The sequence below is a fragment of the Tachyglossus aculeatus genome, chromosome 21 (assembly GCF_015852505.1).
Source record: "Tachyglossus aculeatus isolate mTacAcu1 chromosome 21, mTacAcu1.pri, whole genome shotgun sequence".
Taxonomy (NCBI): domain Eukaryota; kingdom Metazoa; phylum Chordata; class Mammalia; order Monotremata; family Tachyglossidae; genus Tachyglossus; species Tachyglossus aculeatus.
This window is the reverse complement of record NC_052086.1, coordinates 45,081,151-45,102,297: the sequence shown is the minus strand read 5'-3', so window position 1 is coordinate 45,102,297 and position 21,147 is coordinate 45,081,151. Positions and strand designations below refer to the sequence as shown.

Below are 21,147 nucleotides of genomic sequence, written 5' to 3'. Positions count from 1 at the left end.
GCACTTTTATAAGCAATTTCCTGGCCGCGAGGGTCTCCCATCCTCATCCGCCTGTGTCTGCCACATTTCCCATCTTAAATATGGTCCTGTTTCCTGCAGTTTGGGTGGTAAGAGCAGGGGGGTGGACAAGCCCCCGCCATCGGCCATTGCAGGGTGGCTGAGATTCACGACAGGGGAGGGGACCCCCTAAACTTTCTAGAGCCTCCCTCTGAGATTGGGCCATTTTGGGTGTTTCTCTCACTCCCCGTCCCCCTCCCCTCTCTCCCGCAGACGGAAGCAGCTACTCAGTCAGCACCGGGCAAGACCCCGACCGCCCCAGCTGGGACATCAACTACCAAGAGGCCGCCATCTACCTCCAGGTGAGCAGCCCGGACCCCAGCCCCGCTCCTCTAGACTGTAAACTCGCTGTGGGCGGGGACCGTGGCTGTTTATTGTTGCATTGGACTCTCCCAAGCGCCTAGTATGGTGCTCTGCACATAGTAAGCACTCAGTCAATAGGATTGACTGACAGCGGGGACCGGCACGCTGGCGGGTCAGCGGTGGCCATCGCAGCGGTGGTTCCTGGTGCGGAGCGCTGTGCTCAGCGCTAGGAGAAAAGCCAAGGGGGAGAGTTGGACACAATGCCCGGGCCCAGCCAGAGAATGAGGGAGTGGAGAGGGGTTGGGTGATGGACACGTAAGGAAGGGTGAAACAGTGGAAAACACAAGAAGCGGGAAAGGCAAGGACTACGGTGTAGACGACAGGGGAGAGGAGCAGAGTTTCCGGTTACGGTCAACTTTCTGACGTTCAGGAAATTGAGAAGCCCCCCCGCCCCTTGCCCTCTAGCCGGAGAGGGAAGGGCTGAAGGGGATCCCGGTGCAGGGGGGTGAGGGATAATAATAATAATAATGGCATTTATTAAGCGCTTACTATGTGCAAAGCATTGTTCTAATAATAATAATGGCATTTGTTAAGCGCTTACTATGTGCAAAGCAATGTTCTAAGCACTGGGGGGGATACAAGGTCATCAGGTTGTCCCGTGTGGGGCTCAGTCTTCATCCCCACTTTACAGATGAGGTAACTGAGGTCCAGAGAAGTGAAGTGACTTGCCTAAAGTCACCCATCTGACAAGTGGCGGAGCCAGGATTTGAACCTCTGACTCCCAAGCCAAGAATAGTAGCAGTGATGGCTTTTTGTTAAGCGCTTACTATGTGCAAAGCAATGTTCTAAGCGCTGGGGGGGATACAAGGTGATCAGGTTGTCCCATGTGGGGCTCACAGTCTTCATCCCCACTTTACAGATGAGGTAACTGAGGTCCAGAGAAGTATAATAATAATAATAGTGACGGTATTTGTTAAGCATTTACTATACTTCAAGCACCTGACTTGCCCAAGGAAGCGCTGGGGAGGTTACAGGGTGATCGGGTTGTCCCACGGGGGGCCCACAGCCTTAATCCCCATTTTCCAGATGAGGTAACTGAGGCACGGAGAAATGAAGTGACTCGCCCAAAGTCACCCAGCTGACAGTTGGCAGAGCCGGGATTGGAACCCACGACCTCTGACTCCAAAGCCCGGGCTCTTTCCACTGAGCCACGCTGCTTCTCTGTAATGCGTGTGTGGGTGTTCTGGGGGTAGGGGAGCGGCTGTTAAATTTCTGGCAACATGGACTACCATCAGTCAATCCATTGTATTTATTGAGCGCTTACTGTGTGCAGAGCACTATGTTGGTATTTGTTAAGTGCTTAACTATGTGCAAAGCACTGTTCTGAGCGCTGGGGTAGATACAAGGTAATCAGGTTGTCCCCCATGGGACTCACAGTCTTCATCCCCATTTTCCAGATGAGGGAACTGAGGCCCAGAGAAGTGAAGTGACTTGCCCAAAGTCACACAGCTGACAAGTGGCGGAGCCAGGATTTGAACCCACGACCTCTGACTCCAAAGCCCGGGCTCTTTCCACTGAGCCACGCTACAAGGACCGGGGTCATGGGGGAGATTCAACTACCACACGCTGAGGGGGCCTGGACGGCCCTCGACAGCCGCGCGCTTCTCTACTTAGGTCGGGAACCTCCTGTGGGGTAGGGACCGTCTCTGACCTGTTATTAACTTGTATTCAGTCGTATTTATTGAGCGCTTCCTGTGTGCAGAGCACTGGACTAAGCGCTTGGGAAGGACGAGTTGGCAACATATAGAGACGGTCCCTACCCAACAGTGGGCTCACAGTCTAGAAGGGGGAGGCAGGCAACAGAACAAAACCCGTGGACCGGTGTCAAGCTGTCAGAATAAATAGAAATAAAGCTCGATGCACATCATTAACAAAATAAATAGAATGGTAAATATGGACAAGTAAAATAAATAGAGTAATAAATCTGTCCAAACATCTATACAGGTGCTGTGGGGAGGGGAAGGAGGAGAGGAAAAAGGGGGCTCGGTCGGGGAAGGCCTCCTGGAGGAGGTGAGCTCTCAGTAGGGATTTGAAGGGATTCACTTATTTATTTTATTTTATTTTATAATGGCATTTGTTAAGCGCTTACTATGTGCAAAGCACTGTTCTAAGCGCTGAGTTTACAAGGTGATCAGGTTGTCCCATGGGGGGGGCTCACAGTTTTAATCCCCATTTTACAGATGAGGTAACTGAGGCCCAGAGAAGTGAAGTGACTTGCCCAGAGTCACACAGCTGACAGTTGGCGGGGCCGGGATTTGAACCCATGACCTCTGACTCCAAAGCCCGGGCTCCTGCCACTGAGCCACGCTGCTTCTTGTATCTACCCAAGCACTTAGGGCGGTGATTGACACACGGTCAGCGCTTCATAAGTAACCTAGTTTTTCAAGCGCTTAGTCCAGTGCTCTGCACACAGTAAGCGCTCAATAAATACGATTGATTGATTGATTGATTGAGGCAGGAGAAGTGTGAATTATTTAGAGCTGTGTCCGAGGAGCAGGTTTAGAAGAGGAGAGTGAGGGAAGGAAGGGCGAGAGGCTGGGGGTGGAAGGCCAGAGGGGACTTGGAAGCAGCAGAGCACGGGCCCGGGAGGCAAATGGTTATGGGTTCTAATCCTGCCTCCACCCCCCATCTGCTGTGTGACCTTGGGCAAGTCACTTCTCTTCGCCTCATCTGTAAAATGGGGATGGAGACTGTGAGCCCCACATGGGACAGGGACCGTGTCCAACTCAGTTTGCTTGTATCGTCATCATCATCATCTTCAATCGTATTTATTGAGCGCTTACTATGTGCAGAGCACTGTACTAAGCGCTTGGGAAGTACAAATTGGCAACATCTAGAGACAGTCCCTACCCAACAGTGGGCTCACAGTCTAGAAGGGGGAGACAGAGAACCAAACCAAACATACTAACAAAATAAAATAAATAAATAGTATATATGTTTGTACGTATTTGTTATCTATTTATTTTACTTGTACATATCTATTCTATTTATTTTATTTGGTTAATATGTATCCACCCTAGCTCTTAGTACAGCGCCTGGCATGTAGTAAGCAGCCACATGTCTGCTGTGTGATTCGGGGCATGTCACTTCACTTCTCTGGGCCTCAGTTACCCCATTCGTTCATTCAGTCGTATTTATTGAGCGCTTACTGTGTGCAGAGCACTGTACTGAGCGCTTGGGGAGTATAAGTTGGCAACGTATAGAGACGGTCCCTACCCGACAGTGGGCTTACAGTCTAGATGTTACCTCATGTGTAACATGGGGATTAAGAGTGCAAACCCTATGGGGGGCAGGGACTCTGTCCAACCTGACTAACTTATATCTACCCCAGCGCTTGGCACATACTAGGCACTTAACAAGTACCGTATGAAATGGACACACTTACCAAATACCATCATCATTGGGGAAGCAGCGTGGCTCAGTGGAAAGAACATGGGTTTTGGAGTCAATCAATCAGTCAGTCGTATTTATTGAGCGCTTACTGTGTGCAGAGCACTGTACTAAGCGCTTGGGAAGTACAAGGAGTCATTCATTCATTGTCGTATTCATTGAGTGCTTCCTGTGTGCAGAGCACTGTACATCCGCCAAGCTCGCTCTCTTCCTCCCTTCAAGGCCCTACTGAGAGCTCACCTCCTCCAGGAGGCCTTCCCAGACTGAGCCCCTTCCTTCCTCTCCCCCTCGTCCCCCTCTCCATCCCCCCCATCTTACCTCCTTCCCTTCCCCACAGCACCTGTATATATGTATATATGTATGTACATATTTATTACTCTATTTATTTTACTTGTACATATCTATTCTACTTATTTTATTTTGTTAGTATGTTTGGTTTTGTTCTCTGTCTCCCCCTTTTAGACTGTGAGCCCACTGTTGGGTAGGGACTGTCTCTATATGTTGCCAATTTGTACTTCCCAAGCGCTTAGTCCAGTGCTCTGCACATAGTAAGCGCTCAATAAATACGATTGATAATGATGATGATGATGATGATGTACTAAGCGCTTTCAGAGGTCAGGGGTTCAAATCCCGGCTCCGCCACTTGTCAGCTGTGGGACTTTGGGCACACCACTCAACTTCTCTGGGCCTCAGTGACCTCATCCGGAAAAAGGGGATGAGGACTGTGAGCCCCCCGTGGGACAACCTGATCACCTTGTAACCTCCCCAGCGCTTGGCACATAGTAAGCACTTAATAAATGCCATTATCATTATTATTATTATTATTATTATTATTATTATTATTATTATTATCATTGGAAGGAACCCAAAAGCCTCCAGTTCAGAGGAACTCAGGGTGGGCCCACTGACAAGATTCACTTCCTCTCAGGGCCCAGAGGAAAGGGAAGTCCCCCAGAGCTGTTTCTGCTGAAGGCAGCAGGGTGGGCGGAGGAGGGAGGAAGCAGAGGGGCCCAGGCTCAGTCATTCATTCGATCGCATTTATTGAGTGCTTACCGTGTGCAAAGCGCCGTACTAAATCATCAATCGTATTTATTGAGCGCTTACTATGTGCAGAGCACTGTACTAAGCGCTTGGGAAGTACAAATTGGCAACATATAGAGACAGTCCCTACCCAACAGTGGGCTCACAGTCTAAAAGGGGGAGACAGAGAACAAAACCAAACATACTAACAAAATGAAATAAATAGAATAGATATGTACAAGTAAAATAAATAAATAGAGTAATAAATCTGTACAAACATATATACATATATACAGGTGCTGTGGGGAAGGGAAGGAGGTAAGATGGGGGGATGGAGAGGGGGACGAGGAGGAGAGGAAGGAAGGGGCTCAGTCTGGGAAGGCCTCCTGGAGGAGGTGAGCTCTCAGCAGGGCCTTGAAGGGAGGAAGAGAGCGAGCTTGGCGGATGTGCGGAGGGATTGGGGGCATTCCAGGCCCGGGGGATGACGTGGGCTGGGGGTCGATGGCGGGACAGGCAAGAACGAGGTACGGTGAGGAGATTAGCGGCGGAGGAGCAGAGGGTGCGGGCTGGGCTGGAGAAGGACAGAAGGGAGGTGAGGTAGGAGGGGGCGAGGGGATGGACAGCCTTGAAGCCCAGGGTGAGGAGTTTCTGCCTGATGCGCAGATTGATTGGTAGCCACTGGAGATTTTTGAGGAGGGGAGTGATATGCCCAGAGCGTTTCTGGACAAAGATAATCCGGGCAGCAGCATGAAGTATGGATTGAAGTGGGGAGAGACACGAGGATGGGAGATCAGAGAGAAGGCTGATGCAGTAGTCCAGGCGGGATAGGATGAGAGCTTGAATGAGAAGGGTAGCGGTTTGGATGGAGAGGAAAGGGCGGATCTTGGCAATGTTGCGGAGCTGAGAAATGCTGTACTCAGTCCCCTCCCTCTCCCCCTGAGCCCTGCCAACCCTGTTTGACCTCCAGCCCCCTTTCCCCTCGGGGTTGGAGTCCAAGGGCAGAGTGTCGGTGGGAATGGAGGCCGCGGTGTCGGACTTGACCGTCGTCCAGGATCCTGCTGCCTCCTTTGTCAGCGGGGGCCCAGCGACAGAGGAGGTTTGGGCCCTGACCCATCAGCAATGCCGTCAACGCTTCCTACGGGATGTGATGATCGGAAAGGGGTCCACCCTATCCCTGTTTGGCCACCTGGGGCCGGCGAAAAGTCCCGTGACCCACCAGCTTCGTGACAGTTGTGATCCGGCGCTTAAGTTGTGCCCAACACTGCGCTAGAGGCCGGGATTGATAGCAGACGGTCAGACGTCAGCCGTCCCCCTCTCCATCCCCCCCATCTTACCTCCTTCCCTTCCCCACAGCACCTGTATATATGTATATATGTTTGTACATATTTATTACTCTATTTATTTTACTTGTACATATCTATTCTATTTTATTTTGTTAGTATGTTTGGTTTTGTTCTCTGTCTCCCCCTTTTAGACTGTGAGCCCACTGTTGGGTAGGGACTGTCTCTAGATGTTGCCAATTTGTACTTCCCAAGCGCTTAGTACAGTGCTCTGCACATAGTAAGCGCTCAATAAATACGATTGATGATGATGATGGGAGCGAGTCCCTGTCCTCTATGGGGCTCACCGACTAAGAGGGAAGGTGAACGGGGGTCTTCTCCCCATCTTACAGTGGCGAAAGCTGTTAAGTGCTTACTATGTGCCAGACACTGTTCTAAGCGCTGGGAGAGATGCAAGCTGATCAGGTTGGACACGGTCCGTGTCCCACGTGGAACGCAGCCTTAATCCCCATTTTCCAGACGAGGTAACCGAGGCCCAGAGAAGAGAAGCGACTTTCCCGAGCTCACAGCATCATCATCATCATCATCAATCGTATTTATTGAGCGCTTACTGTGTGCAGAGCACTGGACTAAGCACTTGGGAAGTACAAGTTGGCAACATAGAGAGACAGTCCCTACCCAACAGTGGGCTCACAGTCTAAAAGGGGGGAGACAGAGAACAAAACCAAACATACTAACAAAATAAAATAAATAGAATAGATATGTACAAGTAAAATAAATAAATAAATAGAGTAATAAATATGTGCAAACATATATACATCTATACAGGTGCTGTGGGGAAGGGAAGAAGGTAAAATGGGGGGATGGAGAGGGGGAGAGGAAGAAAGGGGCTCAGTCTGGGAAGGCCTCCTGGAGGAGGTGAGCTCTCAGCAGGGCCATGCCAGGATTAGAACCCAGGTCCTCTGACTCCGTGGGAGGGGGGCCTTTGCTCCTAGCCAGGGACCGCTCATCAGCTCCAACGCCCCAAGTGCTTGTATTTTCTTGTACTTCCCAAGTGCTTAGTACAGTGCTCTGCACACAGTGCTCAATAAATACGATTGATTGATTGTATTTGGGAACATTCATTCATTCATCCAATCTTATTTATTGAGCGCTTACGGTGTACAGAGCTGTGACTTTGAGCAAGTCACTTAACTTCTCTGTGCCTCAGTTCTCTCATCTGTAAAATGGGGATTAAAACTGTGAGCCTGCTGTGGGACAACCTGATCACCTTGTAACCTCCCCAGCGCTTAGAACAGTGCTTTGCACATAGTAAGTGCTTAACACATACCAACATTGTTATTATTACAGAGCACTGTACTAAGCGCTTGGGAAGTGCAAGTCAGCAACATACAGAGACGGTCCCTACCCAGCAACGGGCTCACAGTCTAGAAGGGGGTGACACACAAAAAAACAAAACATACTTGTGGTTGCCTCAGCCCAGGCTTGAGGTGAACACTCCTTTAATAATTAAGGTATTTGTTAAGCGCTTACTATGTTCACTCATTCATTCATTGTCGTATTTATTGAGTGCTTTCAGTGTGCAGAGCACTGTACTAAGCGCTTGGGAAGTACAAGTTGGCAACATATAGAGACGGTCCCTACGCAACAGCGGGCTCACAGTCTAGAAGAGGGAGACAGAGAACAAAACCAAACATATTAACAAAATAAAATAAATATAATATGTACAAAGAAAAAGAGTAATAAATACGTACAAACATATATGCATATATACAGGGGCTGTGGGGAAGGGAAGGAGGTAAGGCGGGTGGGGAGGGGGAGCTTTGAGGAGGGGGATTTGAACGCATGACCTCTGACTCCAAAGCCCAGGCTCTTTCCACTGAGCCACGCTGCTTCTAATAATAATAATAATGATAATGGCATTTATTAAGTGCTTACTATGTGCAAAGCACCATTCTAAGTGCTGGGGAGGTTCCAAGGTGATCAGGTTGTCCCTCGGCTGGGGGGGGCTCACAGTCTTAATCCCCATTTTACAGATGAGGGAACTGAGGCCCAGAGAATTGAAGTGACTTGTCCAAAGTCACACGGCTGACGAGTGGCGGAGCCGGGACTTGAACCCATGACCTCTGACTCCAAAGCCCGGGCTCTTTCCGCCGAGCCACGCTGCTTCTCGAAGAAAGACAGGGTGTCAAGCGTATCCGCACCAGACTGCCTCCCAATATCCGTTTTCCCCATGGCTGTTCCAAGAGCTGCAGCATTTATCACAGAGGCCCAGGGCTAGGGGAGGAGGAACAGCTTTGGTAGCTACCGGGCCTAGTGGGCTATTAGCCCAGAGAGAGGAGGCTGAGCCGGGCTATGTGCCAGGCACTGTTCTAAGCGCTGCGATAGATACAAGCTAGTCAGGTTGTCCCCCGTGGGGCTCACAGTCTTCACCCCCATTTTGCAGATGAGGTAATCGATCAATCAATCGCTCAATCAATTAAGCGCTTAGTAAAAAAAGCGCTTAGTACAGTGCTCTGCACACAGTAAGCGCTCAATAAATACGATTGATTGATCAATCAAGCAATCAATCGTATTTATGGAGCGCTGACTGAGTGCAGAGCACTGTTCTAAGCGCTTGGGAAGTCCAAGTCGGCAACATAGAGAGACAGTCCCTACCCAACAGTGGGCTCACAGTCTAGAAGGGGGAGGCAGAGAACAAAACCAAACGTACTAACAAAATAAAATAAATAGAATAGATATGTACAAGTAAGATAGAGTAATAAATATGTACAAAAATAAAATAAATAGAATAGATATGTACAAGTAAGATAGAGTAATAAATATGTACAAACATATATGCATGATGATGATGGCATTTGTTAAGAGCTTACTATGTGCAGAGCACTGTTCTAAGCGCTGGGGGGGATACAAGGTGATCAGGTTGCCCCTCGTGGGGCTCACAATCGATCCCCATTTTACAGATGAGGTAACTGAGGCTCAGAGAAGTTAAGTGACTTGCCCAAGGTCACACAGCCGTCATGTGGTGGAGTCGGGATCCGAACCCATGGCCTCTGACTCCAAAGCCCGGGCTCTTTTCACTGAGCCACGCTGCTTCTCATATATACAGGTGCTGGGGGGAAGGGAAGGAGGTAAGACGGGGGGGATGGAGACGGGGAGGGATGAGGGGGAGAGGAAGGAAGGGGCTCAGCCTGGGAAGGCCTCCTGGAGGAGGTGAGCTCTCAGTAGGGCCTTGAAGGGAGGAAGAGAGCTAGAACTGAAGCCCAGAGAAGTGACATGACTTGCCCAAGGTCACACAGCAGGCCCACGACCCTCCGAATCCCAGGCCCGGGCTCCATCCGCTGTGCCTTGCTGCTTCTCTTTGATGCGTCACTCCTTTCATCATCAATCGTATTTATTGAGCACTTACTGTGTGCAGAGCACTGTACTAAGCGCTTGGGAAGTACAAATTGGCAACATAGAGAGACAGTCCCTACCCAACAGCGGGCTCACAGTCTAAAAGGGGGAGACAGAGAACAAAACCAAACGTACTAACAAAAGAAAATAAATAGGATAGATATGTACAAGTAAAATAAATAGAGTAATAAATATGTACAAACATATATACAGGTGCTGAGGGGAAGGGAAGGAGGTAAGATGCGGGGGATGGAGAGGGGGACGAGGTCTGTTGAGGGTCCAGGTCGTTCCCTCTGTCCTTCCGTGTCCGTCCGTCCGTATTAGCTGGGGAATTCCGACTGCTCCTCCTTCCTATCCCTCCCGCCCCCGGCCTGCTCCGGGCTCACGGCCCTGTGGCGCTTTTGCAGGAAGGCGAGAACAACGACAAGTTCTTCACCCACCCCAAGGATGCCAAAGCCCTGGCGGCCTACCTCTTCGCCCACAACCATGGCTTCTACCTGATGGAGCTGGCCACCGCCCTGCTGCTGCTGCTGCTGTCTCTCTGCGAGGCGCCCGCCGTGCCCGCCCTCCGGCTAGGCATCTACGTGAGTGTCCGGGGCCCCGGGGCCGCCCCGCTCCCGCCCGGGGGTGCCTGCCCCCAGTGGGTGTCATAATAATAATAATAATAATAATAATAATGATAATAATAATGCTGGTATTTGTTAAGCGCTTACTAGTCATTCATTCAGTCATCATCAACCGTATTTATTAATAATAATAATAATAATGGCATTTGTTAAGCGCTTACTATGTGCAAAGCACTGTTCTAAGCGCTGGGGGGGGATACAAGGTGAGCAAGTTGTCCCACATGGGGCTCACAGTCTTAATCTCCATTTTACAGATGGAGTAACTGAGGCTCAGAGAAGTTAAGTGACTTGCCCAAGGTCACACAGCAGATGTGGCAGAGCCGGGATTCGAACCCATGACCTCTGACTCCAAAGCCCGTTCTCTTTCCACTGAGCCATGCTGCTTCTCCAATAATGATGGCATTTGTTAAGCACTTACTATGTGCAAAGCGCTATTCTAAGCGCTGGGGGGGATACAATGTGAACAAGTTGTCCCACGGGGGGCCTCAAAGTCTTAATCCCCATTTTTACAGATGAGGGAACTGAGGCTCAGAGAAGTTAAGTGACTTGTCCCTTCTAGACTGTGAGCCCACTGTTGGGTAGGGACTGTCTCTCTGTGTTGCCAACTTGTACTTCCCAAGCGCTTAGTACACTGCTGTGCACACAGTAAGCGCTCAATAAATACGATTGATTGATTGCCCAAGGTCACACAGCAGACTTGTGGTGAAGCTGGCATTCGAACCGACGACCTCTGACCCCAAAGCCCGGGCTCTTTCCGCTGAGCCACGCTGCTTCTCTGTATTTATTGAGTGCTTACTATGTGCAGAGCACTGTACTAATTGGCAACATATAGAGACAGTCCCTAACCAACAGTGGGCCCACATCAATCATATTTTTTGAGCGCTTACTGTGTGCAGAGCACTGGACTAAGCACTTGGGAAGTACAAGCTCTGGGGTTTAAGATGGGGAGCCCCATATGGGACAAGGACTGTCTCCAACCTGATTCACTTGTGCCTACCCCAGTGCTTAGAGCAGAGCTTGGCGCCTCGTAAGTGCTCAGCGAGGACCGTAGTTATTATTATTCGAGGTGAAGAACTGTGTCTGGTGTCCCTCCGTCTAAACGATGCGCTTGCAAATTTCGCTCTTCTAGACTGTGAGCCCGCTGTTGGTAGGGACCGTCTCTATATGTTGCCCACTTGTACTTCCCAAGCGCTTAGTCCAGTGCTCTGCACACAGTAAGCGCTCAATAAATACGATTGACCGACTGACTGACAAGTTGGCAACATAAAGGTGTTGCCAACTTGTACTTCCCAAGCGCTTAGTCCAGTGCTCTGCACACAGTAAGCGCTCAATAAATACGATTGACTGACTGACTGACTAAGTTGGCAACATAAAGGTGTTGCCAACTTGTACTTCCCAAGCGCTTAGTCCAGTGCTCTGCACACAGTAAGCGCTCAATAAATACAATTGACTGATTGATTGATATAGAGACGGTCCCTACCCAGCAGTGGGCTCACAGTCTAGAAGGGGGAGACAGAACAAAACAAAACCTATTAACAAAATAAAATAAATAGAATAAATATGTACAAATAAAATAAATAAATAAATAGAGTAATAAATACGTACAAACATTTATACATATATTCAGGTGCTGTGGGGATGGAGAGGGGGTGGAGAGGGAGAGGAAAGAGGGGGCCAAGCACTGTTCTAAGCGCCGGGGTAGATACAAGGTAATCAGGTTGTCCCACATGGGGCTCGCAATCTTCATCCCCATTTTACAGATGAGGTAACCGAGGCCCAGGGAAGGTAAGTGACTTGCCCAAGGTCACACAGCTGACAAACGGCGGAGTTGGGATTAGAACCCATAACCTCCGACTCCCAAGCCCGGCCTCTTTCCACTGAGCCCCACGCTGCTTCTCTAAGGCCACCGAGCTTTGCCGGGTCGAACGGGAGCCCAGCCTCCCGCCCGGTGAGTGCGGAGTGGAGAAGGAAGAAATGGAGCGGCAGGGAGAGAAGAAATAGATCGGCGTCGCCCGGGAAAGGCCAGGATGGGATGATGTTGGCGGGGGGGGGACGGACACAGAGCGCGTCTAGTAAATAGGCATTGAAAGTACGGAGTAAAGGCCATTTGGTGATTATCCTCACTCTTTCTCCTTCCCTCTTGACCGTCTGCCCAGAAAGCCAGGCCTAACTAAGTTTTTCTTTTCCCCACTTCCTTTCCGGGAAGTTGGCTTCGGAGAAATCCTATTGTCTACTGTTTTCCACCCCTAGTCTGTAATCTGCTTTAATGTTGGTTTCTCCTGCCAGACTGTAAGCTCCTTTCATTCATTCATCCAGGCAGTCGTCTTTATTGAGCGCTTACTGTGTGCAGAGCACTGTGGTAAGTGCTTGGGAAGTACAAGTTGGCAACCTATAGAGACGGTCCCTTCCCAACAGTGGGCTCACAGTCTAGAAGTCTTGAGTACCAGGATCGTGTCTACCTACTTCATTGTAATAATAATAATAATAATAATGATGGCATTTATTAAGCGCTTACTATGTGCAAAGCACTGTTCTAAGCGCTGGGGAGGTTACAAGGTGATCAGGTTGTCCCACGGGGGGCTCACAGTCTTAATCCCCATTTTACAGATGAGGTCACTGAGGCCCAGAGAAGTGAAGTGACTTGCCCAAAGTCACACAGCTGGCAATTGGCAGAGCCGGGATTTGAACCCACGACCTCTGCCTCCAAAGCCCGTGCTCTTTCCCCCTGAGCCACGCTGCTTCTACGGTATTGTACTCTCCCAAGCGCTCAGTACAGTGTAATGCGCACAGACTGCAAGCTCCTTGAGGGCAGGGATCGCATCTCCCAAATCCAGTGTATTCTCCCAGGTGCTCAGTACAGTTCTCTGCATACAGTAGACTGTGAGCACCTTCAGAGCAGGGATTACGCCTGCTAATTATATTGTCATTCAGCCGTATTTATTGAGCGCTTACTGTGTGCAGAGCACTGTACTAAGCACTTGGGAAGTACAAGCTGGCAACATATAGAGTGCAAGCGCTTAGTACAGTGCTCTGCACACAGTAAGCGCTCAATAAATACGATTGATTGATTGATACAGAGATACAGGCTCACAGGGTAGAAGGCCAGCAGTTGTCCTCCCCGTAATGCTCAGTAAAGGACTCCTCAGGGAAGCATCATGGCTTGGTGGATTGCACACAGGCCTGGGAGTTAGAAGGACCTGGGTTCTAATCCTGATTCTGCCACTTGTCCGCTGTGTGACCTTGGGCCGGTCACATCATTTCTCTGTGCCTCTGTTACCTCCTCTGGAAAATGGGGATTAAAACTGAGACCAACATGGAGCAGGAACTGTGTTCAACCCAATTACCTTGTATCTGCCCCATCATCAATCGTATTTATTGAGCGCTTACTGTGTGCAGAGCACTGTACTAAGCGCTTGGGAAGTACAAGTTGGCAACATATAGCGACAGTCCCTACCCAACACTGGGCTCACAGTCTAAAAGGGGGAGACAGAGAACAAAACCAAACATACTAACAAAATGAAAAAAATAGAATAGATATGTACAAGTAAAATAAATAAATAAATAGAGTAACAAATATGTACAAACATATATACATATATACAGGTACCCCAGTGCTCAGTACAGTGCCTGGCACACAATAAGCGCTTAACAAATACCACAGTTATTATTACTATATGCTGTTGATTGATAGATTGAGGCAGGAGGGAGAGGCCTGGGACTCCAATTAATTAGAGGTATTTATCGACTACTTCCTGCACGCACAGCGCTGTACTAAGCGCTTGGGACGGTTGGTAGACGCGATCCCTGCCCACAAGGCGCTTCCATTCTACAAAGGCGAGGCATCGGAACCGACTGGCACGTGGGATTTCCGGCGGGCAGCAGGGACTGCGGTGAGGCTCACGGTGGCCCTGTGGCTTTCAGGTGCACGCGACCCTGGAGCTGTTGGCACTGATGGTGGTGGTGTTCGAGCTGAGCGTGAAGATGCGCTGGTTGGGCTTCCACACTTTCGTCCGGCACAAGCGGACCGTGGTCAAGGTAGAGTCGCCGGCCCCCGGCGTCCAGCCCCGCTGTCCGAGCCAGGCCCCTCTCCCTCTCCACCTGCTCCCGCCGGGATTCCCTGGAGGCCCGCTTCCTGGGCATGGATGACTTTTGGCTCCCTGAGCTTTCTCATCCCAGAGGTGGCTGCTGTCTGCTGAAGGGGAGGGGCAGAATGGCTGGCTGGGGTGCCACTCTGGATCGGCCCCCTCCTCATTGTCCTTCCTCTCCCCTAACCCCTAGACCATCCTGCCCTCCCCTTCCCGTACACCATCCCTTTCTCCCTCTCTGCCATGCCCACCCCTTCCCCCCAGTAGGCCGTCCCTCTCGTCTCCTTGTACGCCCTTCCTCTCCCTGTATACTCTCCCCTCCACCACCCTCCTCTCCCCTTCCCTGTAGACTGTCTCCTTCTCCTCTTCCCTGTAATAATAATAATGGCATTTATTAAGCGCTTACTATGTGCGAAGCACTGTTTTAAACGCTGGGAAGGTTACAAGGTGATCAGGTTGTCCCAGGCGGGGTGCTCACAGTCTTAATCCCCATTTTCCAGATGAGGCCCAGAGAAGTTAAGTGACTTGCCCAGAGTCTGGCGGGGCCGGAATTTGAACCCAGGACCTCTGACTCCAAAGCCTGGGCTCTTTCCACTGAGCCACGCTGCTTCTCTGTAGACTGTAGACCGTCCCCCTCTCCCCTTCCCATAGACCATCCTCCCCTCCTCCGTAGACCATCTCTCCCCTTCCCCATCCACCATCCTCCCTCTCCCTTGCCTGTAGACGGTCGTGCTGTTGGTGCAGTTCATCGAAGCCATCGTGGTGCTGGTACGTCAGACGTCACACGTGCGGGTCACCCGGGCCCTGCGCTGCATCTTCCTGGTAGACTGTCGCTACTGTGGCGGCGTCCGACGGTGAGGGGCACCGGGGATGCTTGGACAGGTTGGGGGAAGAGCAGGGGTGCTCCCTGGGCCCCATGAAAGCTCCCGAGCTAGTCATCGGCCGGTCGCCGGGCTTGCGGTCAAGTAGATGGGTGTCCGGCCCCGCTGAGCGGCCACGGACCCTTTCCGGAGCTCGTATCGATCAGTAGTCATGAAGACCCGATTGTCGTAATACTCATTTGGTGCCAAGCTCTGCACCGGCAGCCGGGCACGTCTAAGGTGCTCAGACCGGACCGCCCCTACCCACCATGGGCTCAGACCGGGGAGGGAGGATGGGGATCTGATCCTTGTTTTACAGAGGAGGAAACAGAAGCCCAGAGTGGGGTAGTGGCCTGCCAAAGGTCACACAGCAGGCCGGGGACAGAGTCAGACCTGGCTCCGGGCCCCCTGGATCATGCTTTAATAATAATAATAATGCTGGCACTTATTAAGCGCTTACTATGTGCAAAGCACCGTTCTAAGCGCTGGGGAGATTCCAAGGTGATCAGGTTGTCCCACGGGGGGCTCACAGTCTTCATCCCCATTTTCCAGGTGAGGTAACTGAGGCCCAGAGAAGTGAAGTGACTTGCCCAGAGTCACCCAGCTGGCAATTGGCGGAGCCGGGATTTGAACCCATGACCTCTGACTCCAAAGCGGGGGCTCTTTCCACCGAGCCACGCTGCTTCTCTGAGACCCCTTCGAGGCCTTTGATGTTTCGAGGCCCCGGTGGGCGGAGAAGGGAGGCCCCGTGGGTGGGCAGGTGAAGGGGTGTCTTTTGTGCCTGTCCCCAAGGCTGGAAGGGAGTGGGCTGTCTCCCCACCAAACTCCGGGCCGTCCCCCTGGGACAGCGCGACACACCTCAAAAGCTGCAGGTTTCTGCTTGCTTCCAGCTTTCCAGGCCAGTCTTTCTTCCCCTGCCCAGGTGCCGCAGCTTCAGACAGAGCATGGGGATGGGAGGCGGGAGACCTGGGTTCCAGTCCCGGCCCTACCCCAGCCCTGCTGGGTGACCTTGGGTGAATCACTGAACTTCTCTGGACTTCAGTTTCCTCCTCTGTAAAATGGGCAGAAGATCCCCGCACCTCCCTGCCCCTTAGGCTGGGAGCCCCGGGTGGGACAGGAACTGGGTCCGACCTGATCGTCTCGGCTGTCCCCCAGCGCTCAGCACAGTGCTTGGCACACAGTAAGTGCTTAATATGCACCATTGCCATCATCCACATCATCACCGTCTTTATCATCATTGTTGTTATCGTTAATTTGACCATTATTATTGTTAAAGCTTTCTTCTCCTCCTTCACCATGTGGACCCATTTTCTCAGCCCTTCCTGCTGTCCAGTGTGGACTGGATTAGTTTGTTGGGCATCTCCTGTCCCCCTGCCACCTTCTAAATCAATCAATCGTATTTATTGAGCGCTTACTGTGTGCAGAGCACTGTACTAAGCGCTTGGGAAGTACAAGTCGGCAACATATAGAGACAGTCCCTACCCAACAGCGGGCTCACAGTCTAGAAGGGGGAGACAGAGAACAAAACCAGACATACTAACAAAATAAAATAAATAGAATAGATATGTACAAGTAAGATAAATAGAGTAATAAATATGTACAAACATACATACATATATACAGGTGCTGTGGGGAAGGGAAGGAGGTAAGATGGGGGGGGATGGAGAGGGGGACGAGCAGGCGACCCCAGTCCTGACGCTGGGGGGAATGGTCGGGAAACCGAGGCGGCAGGGCCCCTCCTGGGGACCATTTAGTCAGGAGGGGGCCACCTCCGACTCCAGCTCTGGTGTGCGGGAAGTGGAATTGGGGGCCCATACGGGACGGCCCCCCTCCCCGCACCAGACCTCCTGTGACCCGGATGGCCTTCTCTCCCGGCCAGGAACCTGCGGCAGATCTTCCAGTCTCTGCCCCCCTTCATCGACATTCTCCTCCTCCTGCTCTTCTTCATGGTCATCTTCGCCGTCCTGGGTCAGTGTCCCACTGGGAAGGGCCCCCTGCTCACAGCCCCCCTTCGCCAAGGAGTCCCTGTCCCTCCGTCTTCTCAGCCCAGGAGTGGTGGGGGGTTGTGAGATCCTCCCCCGGTGATTGGGGGTGGGACCTGGGGTGGAGCCGTGAGACACTGCATTAGCAGTGTGGGACCCTCCCCGGGTGGCTGGAGGTGAGATCTGGGAGTGGGGAGAGTTGCTGTTGCTGGGTGCCTGGACCCCGGGGTCCTCCCGGAGCATCTCTGGCTCTGGGACCTAGGCGGTCTAAGCCCCTTCCCCTTGTGCTTTTCCACTCTGCAGGTTTTTATCTGTTCTCTCCCAACCCCTTGGACCCCGTAAGTATGACCAGATTGTCTCTTAGCATCCTCCCTCCCCCAGCCCGTTGAGCGACCGACCCCAGAGGGAATTTGCGGCGGTGGAGGATGAGCTGGGATTAATGCCAGGGGCCTTGACCCCTCTCTGGTCCCTCCCGTGACCAACCCCGGGGTCCTGGTCCGGCGGCCAGGGCCATATCCACCCTCCAGGCTGAGCGATAGCTTCTGGCTTCCCTTCAGGGCTCCGTCTGTACCAGTCCTGCTGCCCTCAGTGCTGGAGCGAGGGCGGGGATTGGGCTCAGGCCCTGGAAGGCAACCTAGCCATCCCTCCCTGAGGCTCCAGCGGGCTTCTGGGGACCCTGGAGGGAGCCCAGACCCATGGGGGAAAAAAGAACAGAACCAGCACGGCAGAAAAGTCATGCTGCGGCCGTCTGTGACCGGCGTGTGGGGCGGGGGTCTTTAGGTCCCTTTTCTCTCCCTCGTGGTTACACCAGAGGGCCCAGACGGCCCCCTGACACCCAATTGAGCCAGCCCCCTTCCTTAAAGGGGCCCCGGTGAGAACCCTGGTCACTTATGGGTATAAACTGAGTCCCCTGGGAGCAGACTGGAGGCCGGGGATGGGGTCTGAGCCACTGTGGGGACCACGTCAGCCCTTAGCTGAGACTGCCCAGTCCCTATTTCATCCTCACTGCAAGCACTTGGGGGGACTTGGGGAGTCAGTCCTGCCTTTTGACACCTCCTGGGCCCACGGCGCAGTGGGTGGGCAGGGCTGGGACGGAGAGGTCTCTGGGCTCCCTTCCCTGTGGGGTCCCCAGCTCGATCCGGGTCCCGCCGTGGGCCGTCTCACCTGGGTGTCTCTTGCAGTATTTCAACAGCTTGGAGAACAGCATCGTCAACCTCTTTGTCCTCCTGACCACTGCCAAGTGAGTCTTTCCCTGTACTCCGGGAAGTGGCCTTGAGTGGGCTGGCCCGGATCCGCTCTCCTTCGGCTGGGTCCTGCCCCGCCACAACCACCCTGCATTCCCTGAAAAGTCTTTCCGGCGAGGCAGGGCCCCAACATGGTGGTGGGACAGTGGGTTTTCCTTCAGAGGAGGTTGGGCTGAGTTGTTTCCTGGTTGGGGACTACTTCTCCCTTCCTACTCTGCCCTCCCTTCTCCCCTCTCTCCCTCCATCACTGTGAGACAGGGATTGGGGGGAGGGTGCAGAGAGCTCTGGATTTGACAGACTGTTTCAGGGTTGGTCCCCCTACCCCCACCAGATCCCCTCCAGCCACTCGCGGCAGAGTTCCCCCCAACTTTGGTCCCCAGGAAAGCCCAGTTGAGCTATCTGCGATGTTCAGCAGGCAGGGAAACGTACTTGCTGATATTCACTCAATTGATTTGAGGTAGGGAGAGGAGTAGAACTCAGGTGGCGGGGCTTTCAGCCTAGGCTTGAGAGGGGCTGACCTTCCTTCCTGGGACCAGAGTGGGGCCAAGCAGTGGTCAGTTCAGGCCAACTTGGGGCCTGACAGGAGGAGTCTATTGGCTGGAAGCTTTTCCTGGGCAGGGATGGATCCCGGGCAGGAATCCAGAGCCCAGAGTGTTGTTGGCTGGCTGTCCTTCCTTCTGCACACCAGGAAATGAATCCTGGCCAGGCCCTGTTGCTGGGGAGACCAGTCAATCAGTCTGTCAGTCAGTGGTATTCAAGTGCTTACTGTTTGCTGAGGACTTGGGAGAGTCCAGTCGAGTTAGCGTCCAAGGAAATATCAGTCCCCTAGAAGAGAGACAGGCCGTACAGTGAATTACAGGGAGGGAAAGCAAAGGAGTATAAGGAGGTGCACAGAAGTGCTCTGGGGACTGAGTACCTAAGTGCCTGGACCCAAGCGTGTTGGTGATGCAGTGGGAGATGAGAGGTTAGCGAAGACTTCTTGGAGGAGGTGGGATTTTAATAGATGGGGTCAGTCTCAGAGCTGCCGTCAACGGTGTCCCAGCCGGGAGGAGAACCTCTACTCCACCCCCCCTGTTTTGTGAAAGAAAGAGTTGGGGTGGCCTGCGCCCCCCAAACCAGCCAGACCATCCCTGTCCATCTGGCCTAGTGGATAGAGCATGGAGCTGGGAGTTGGAAGATCATGGGTTCCAACCCTGGCTCTGCCACTTGTCCGCTGTGTGATCCCGGCAAGTCACTTCACCTCTCCGGGCCTCAGTTACCTCATCTGTAAAATGGGGATTAAGACTTTGAGCCCCAGGTGGGACAGGGACTGTGTCCAACCCAACTTGCTTGTGTCCACCCCAGCGCTTGGTACAGTGCCTGAACATAGCGCTTAACAAATACCACAGTTATTATTAATATTATTCCCCCCACCACCTTACCCCTGATCAGCCTGTCGGGGCCAGGGGCTGAGGGCCGGGCTGGGGCAGACTGCTGCGGTGAAACCTTTGGAAGGTGAGGCTGAGGGGGACGGATGGTACTGAGCAGCCCCCTCAGTGGGCACTGGGGTTGGAGAGGACGAGGCGGGAGGGTCTGGGCTGGGGGGAGCCTGAAGTGGGGGCGGGAGGGAGTCGGCATCCTCCAGCACTGACCCTGTTGCTGGGGCTGGAGGGGGCAAAGTGGAGGTGTTATCCAACCCTGACCGGCCCCATCGGCGGGTTCTGGTCACGGGGATGCAGTTTCCCAGATGTGATGATGCCTTCCTACTCCCGGAGCGGTTGGTCCTGTGTCTTCTTCATCGTGTACCTCTCCATCGAGCTGTACTTCATCATGAGCTTGGTGAGTTGGCCCTGGGCAGACGAGGGGCGGTAAGGGCTGGCAGTATTGTCACTGTGCCGCTCCGCGGCCTAAGCTAGGCCCTCCCGGGTCCAGTCAGAGAGCTGGGATGGACGCGGCTGGGGGGAACCCAGGTCCCAATCCACCTTGCCCCTGTGGCGAGGACGCCGATGGTCGTCCCCCCCCCCGCCTTCTCAGGGCCAGCCAGAGGCCGGGCGTCCTCACTCCCAGCTATCTGCCCTTCCCTCCTCCTCCTTTCGTTCATTCATTCATTCATTCAATTCAATTGTATTTATTGAGCGCCTACTGTGTGCAGAGCACTGAACTAAGCTCTTGGAAAGTACAATTCAGCAATAGACAGAGGCAATCCCTGCCCACACCAGGCTTACAGTCTAGAAGGGGGGAGACAGACATCAAAACAAGTAAACAGGCATCGATATGAATAAATAGAATTATAGATATGTACATCTATACACAAGTGCTGTGGGGCGGGGAGGGGGGGTAGAGCAAAGGGAGCGAGTCGAGGCATTGCAGAGGGGAGGGGGAGCTGAGGAAAAGGAGGGCTTAGTCTTCCCTCGTGGGCCTTCCTGGCATTTCCAGCGGCCAGCTGGTGTTGGGGAAAGGGTTCCCTTTCCAGGCTCAGGACCCCCTTACTCTTTGGCGAATGGGAGGGCGAGACACACACTTGATATCCATCTTCAGGCCAGGGAAGGGAAAAGGAACACAAGATGGAAAGTAATAATTGTGGCCTGCATTAGGCGTTGGGTTAGAGCAAATAGATCAGATCTAGCCCCCGTTCCAAATGGGGCTCACTGGCTATGCAGGGGAGAGAACTGGGGAGCGAGCTATTCCTCACTCGCCTTGAGGACCTCAGGACCAGAAGGAATGGGGTAAATAATAATAATAATTGCGATATTTGTTAAGTGCTTACTATTTGCCAAGCAGTGTACTAAGCGCTGCGATGAATACAAGCAAATCAGTTTGGACGTAGTCCCTGTCGCACATGAGGCTCACAGTCTCAATCCTGGT

The 21,147-nt window shown here is 52.4% G+C and overlaps 1 protein-coding gene across 1 annotated transcript in view; it reads left to right on the top strand.

The window, feature by feature from the left end:
- TPCN1 (two pore segment channel 1) overlaps positions 1 to 21,147 on the top strand; it is a 63,544-nt gene that overhangs the window by 19,846 nt on the left and 22,551 nt on the right. Inside the window, 8 exon segments of the mRNA XM_038763585.1 lie at positions 271 to 359; positions 9,914 to 10,090; positions 14,054 to 14,167; positions 14,941 to 15,071; positions 16,957 to 17,045; positions 17,363 to 17,397; positions 18,241 to 18,299; positions 20,022 to 20,121. Coding sequence (XP_038619513.1) covers positions 271 to 359; positions 9,914 to 10,090; positions 14,054 to 14,167; positions 14,941 to 15,071; positions 16,957 to 17,045; positions 17,363 to 17,397; positions 18,241 to 18,299; positions 20,022 to 20,121 — 794 coding nt within the window.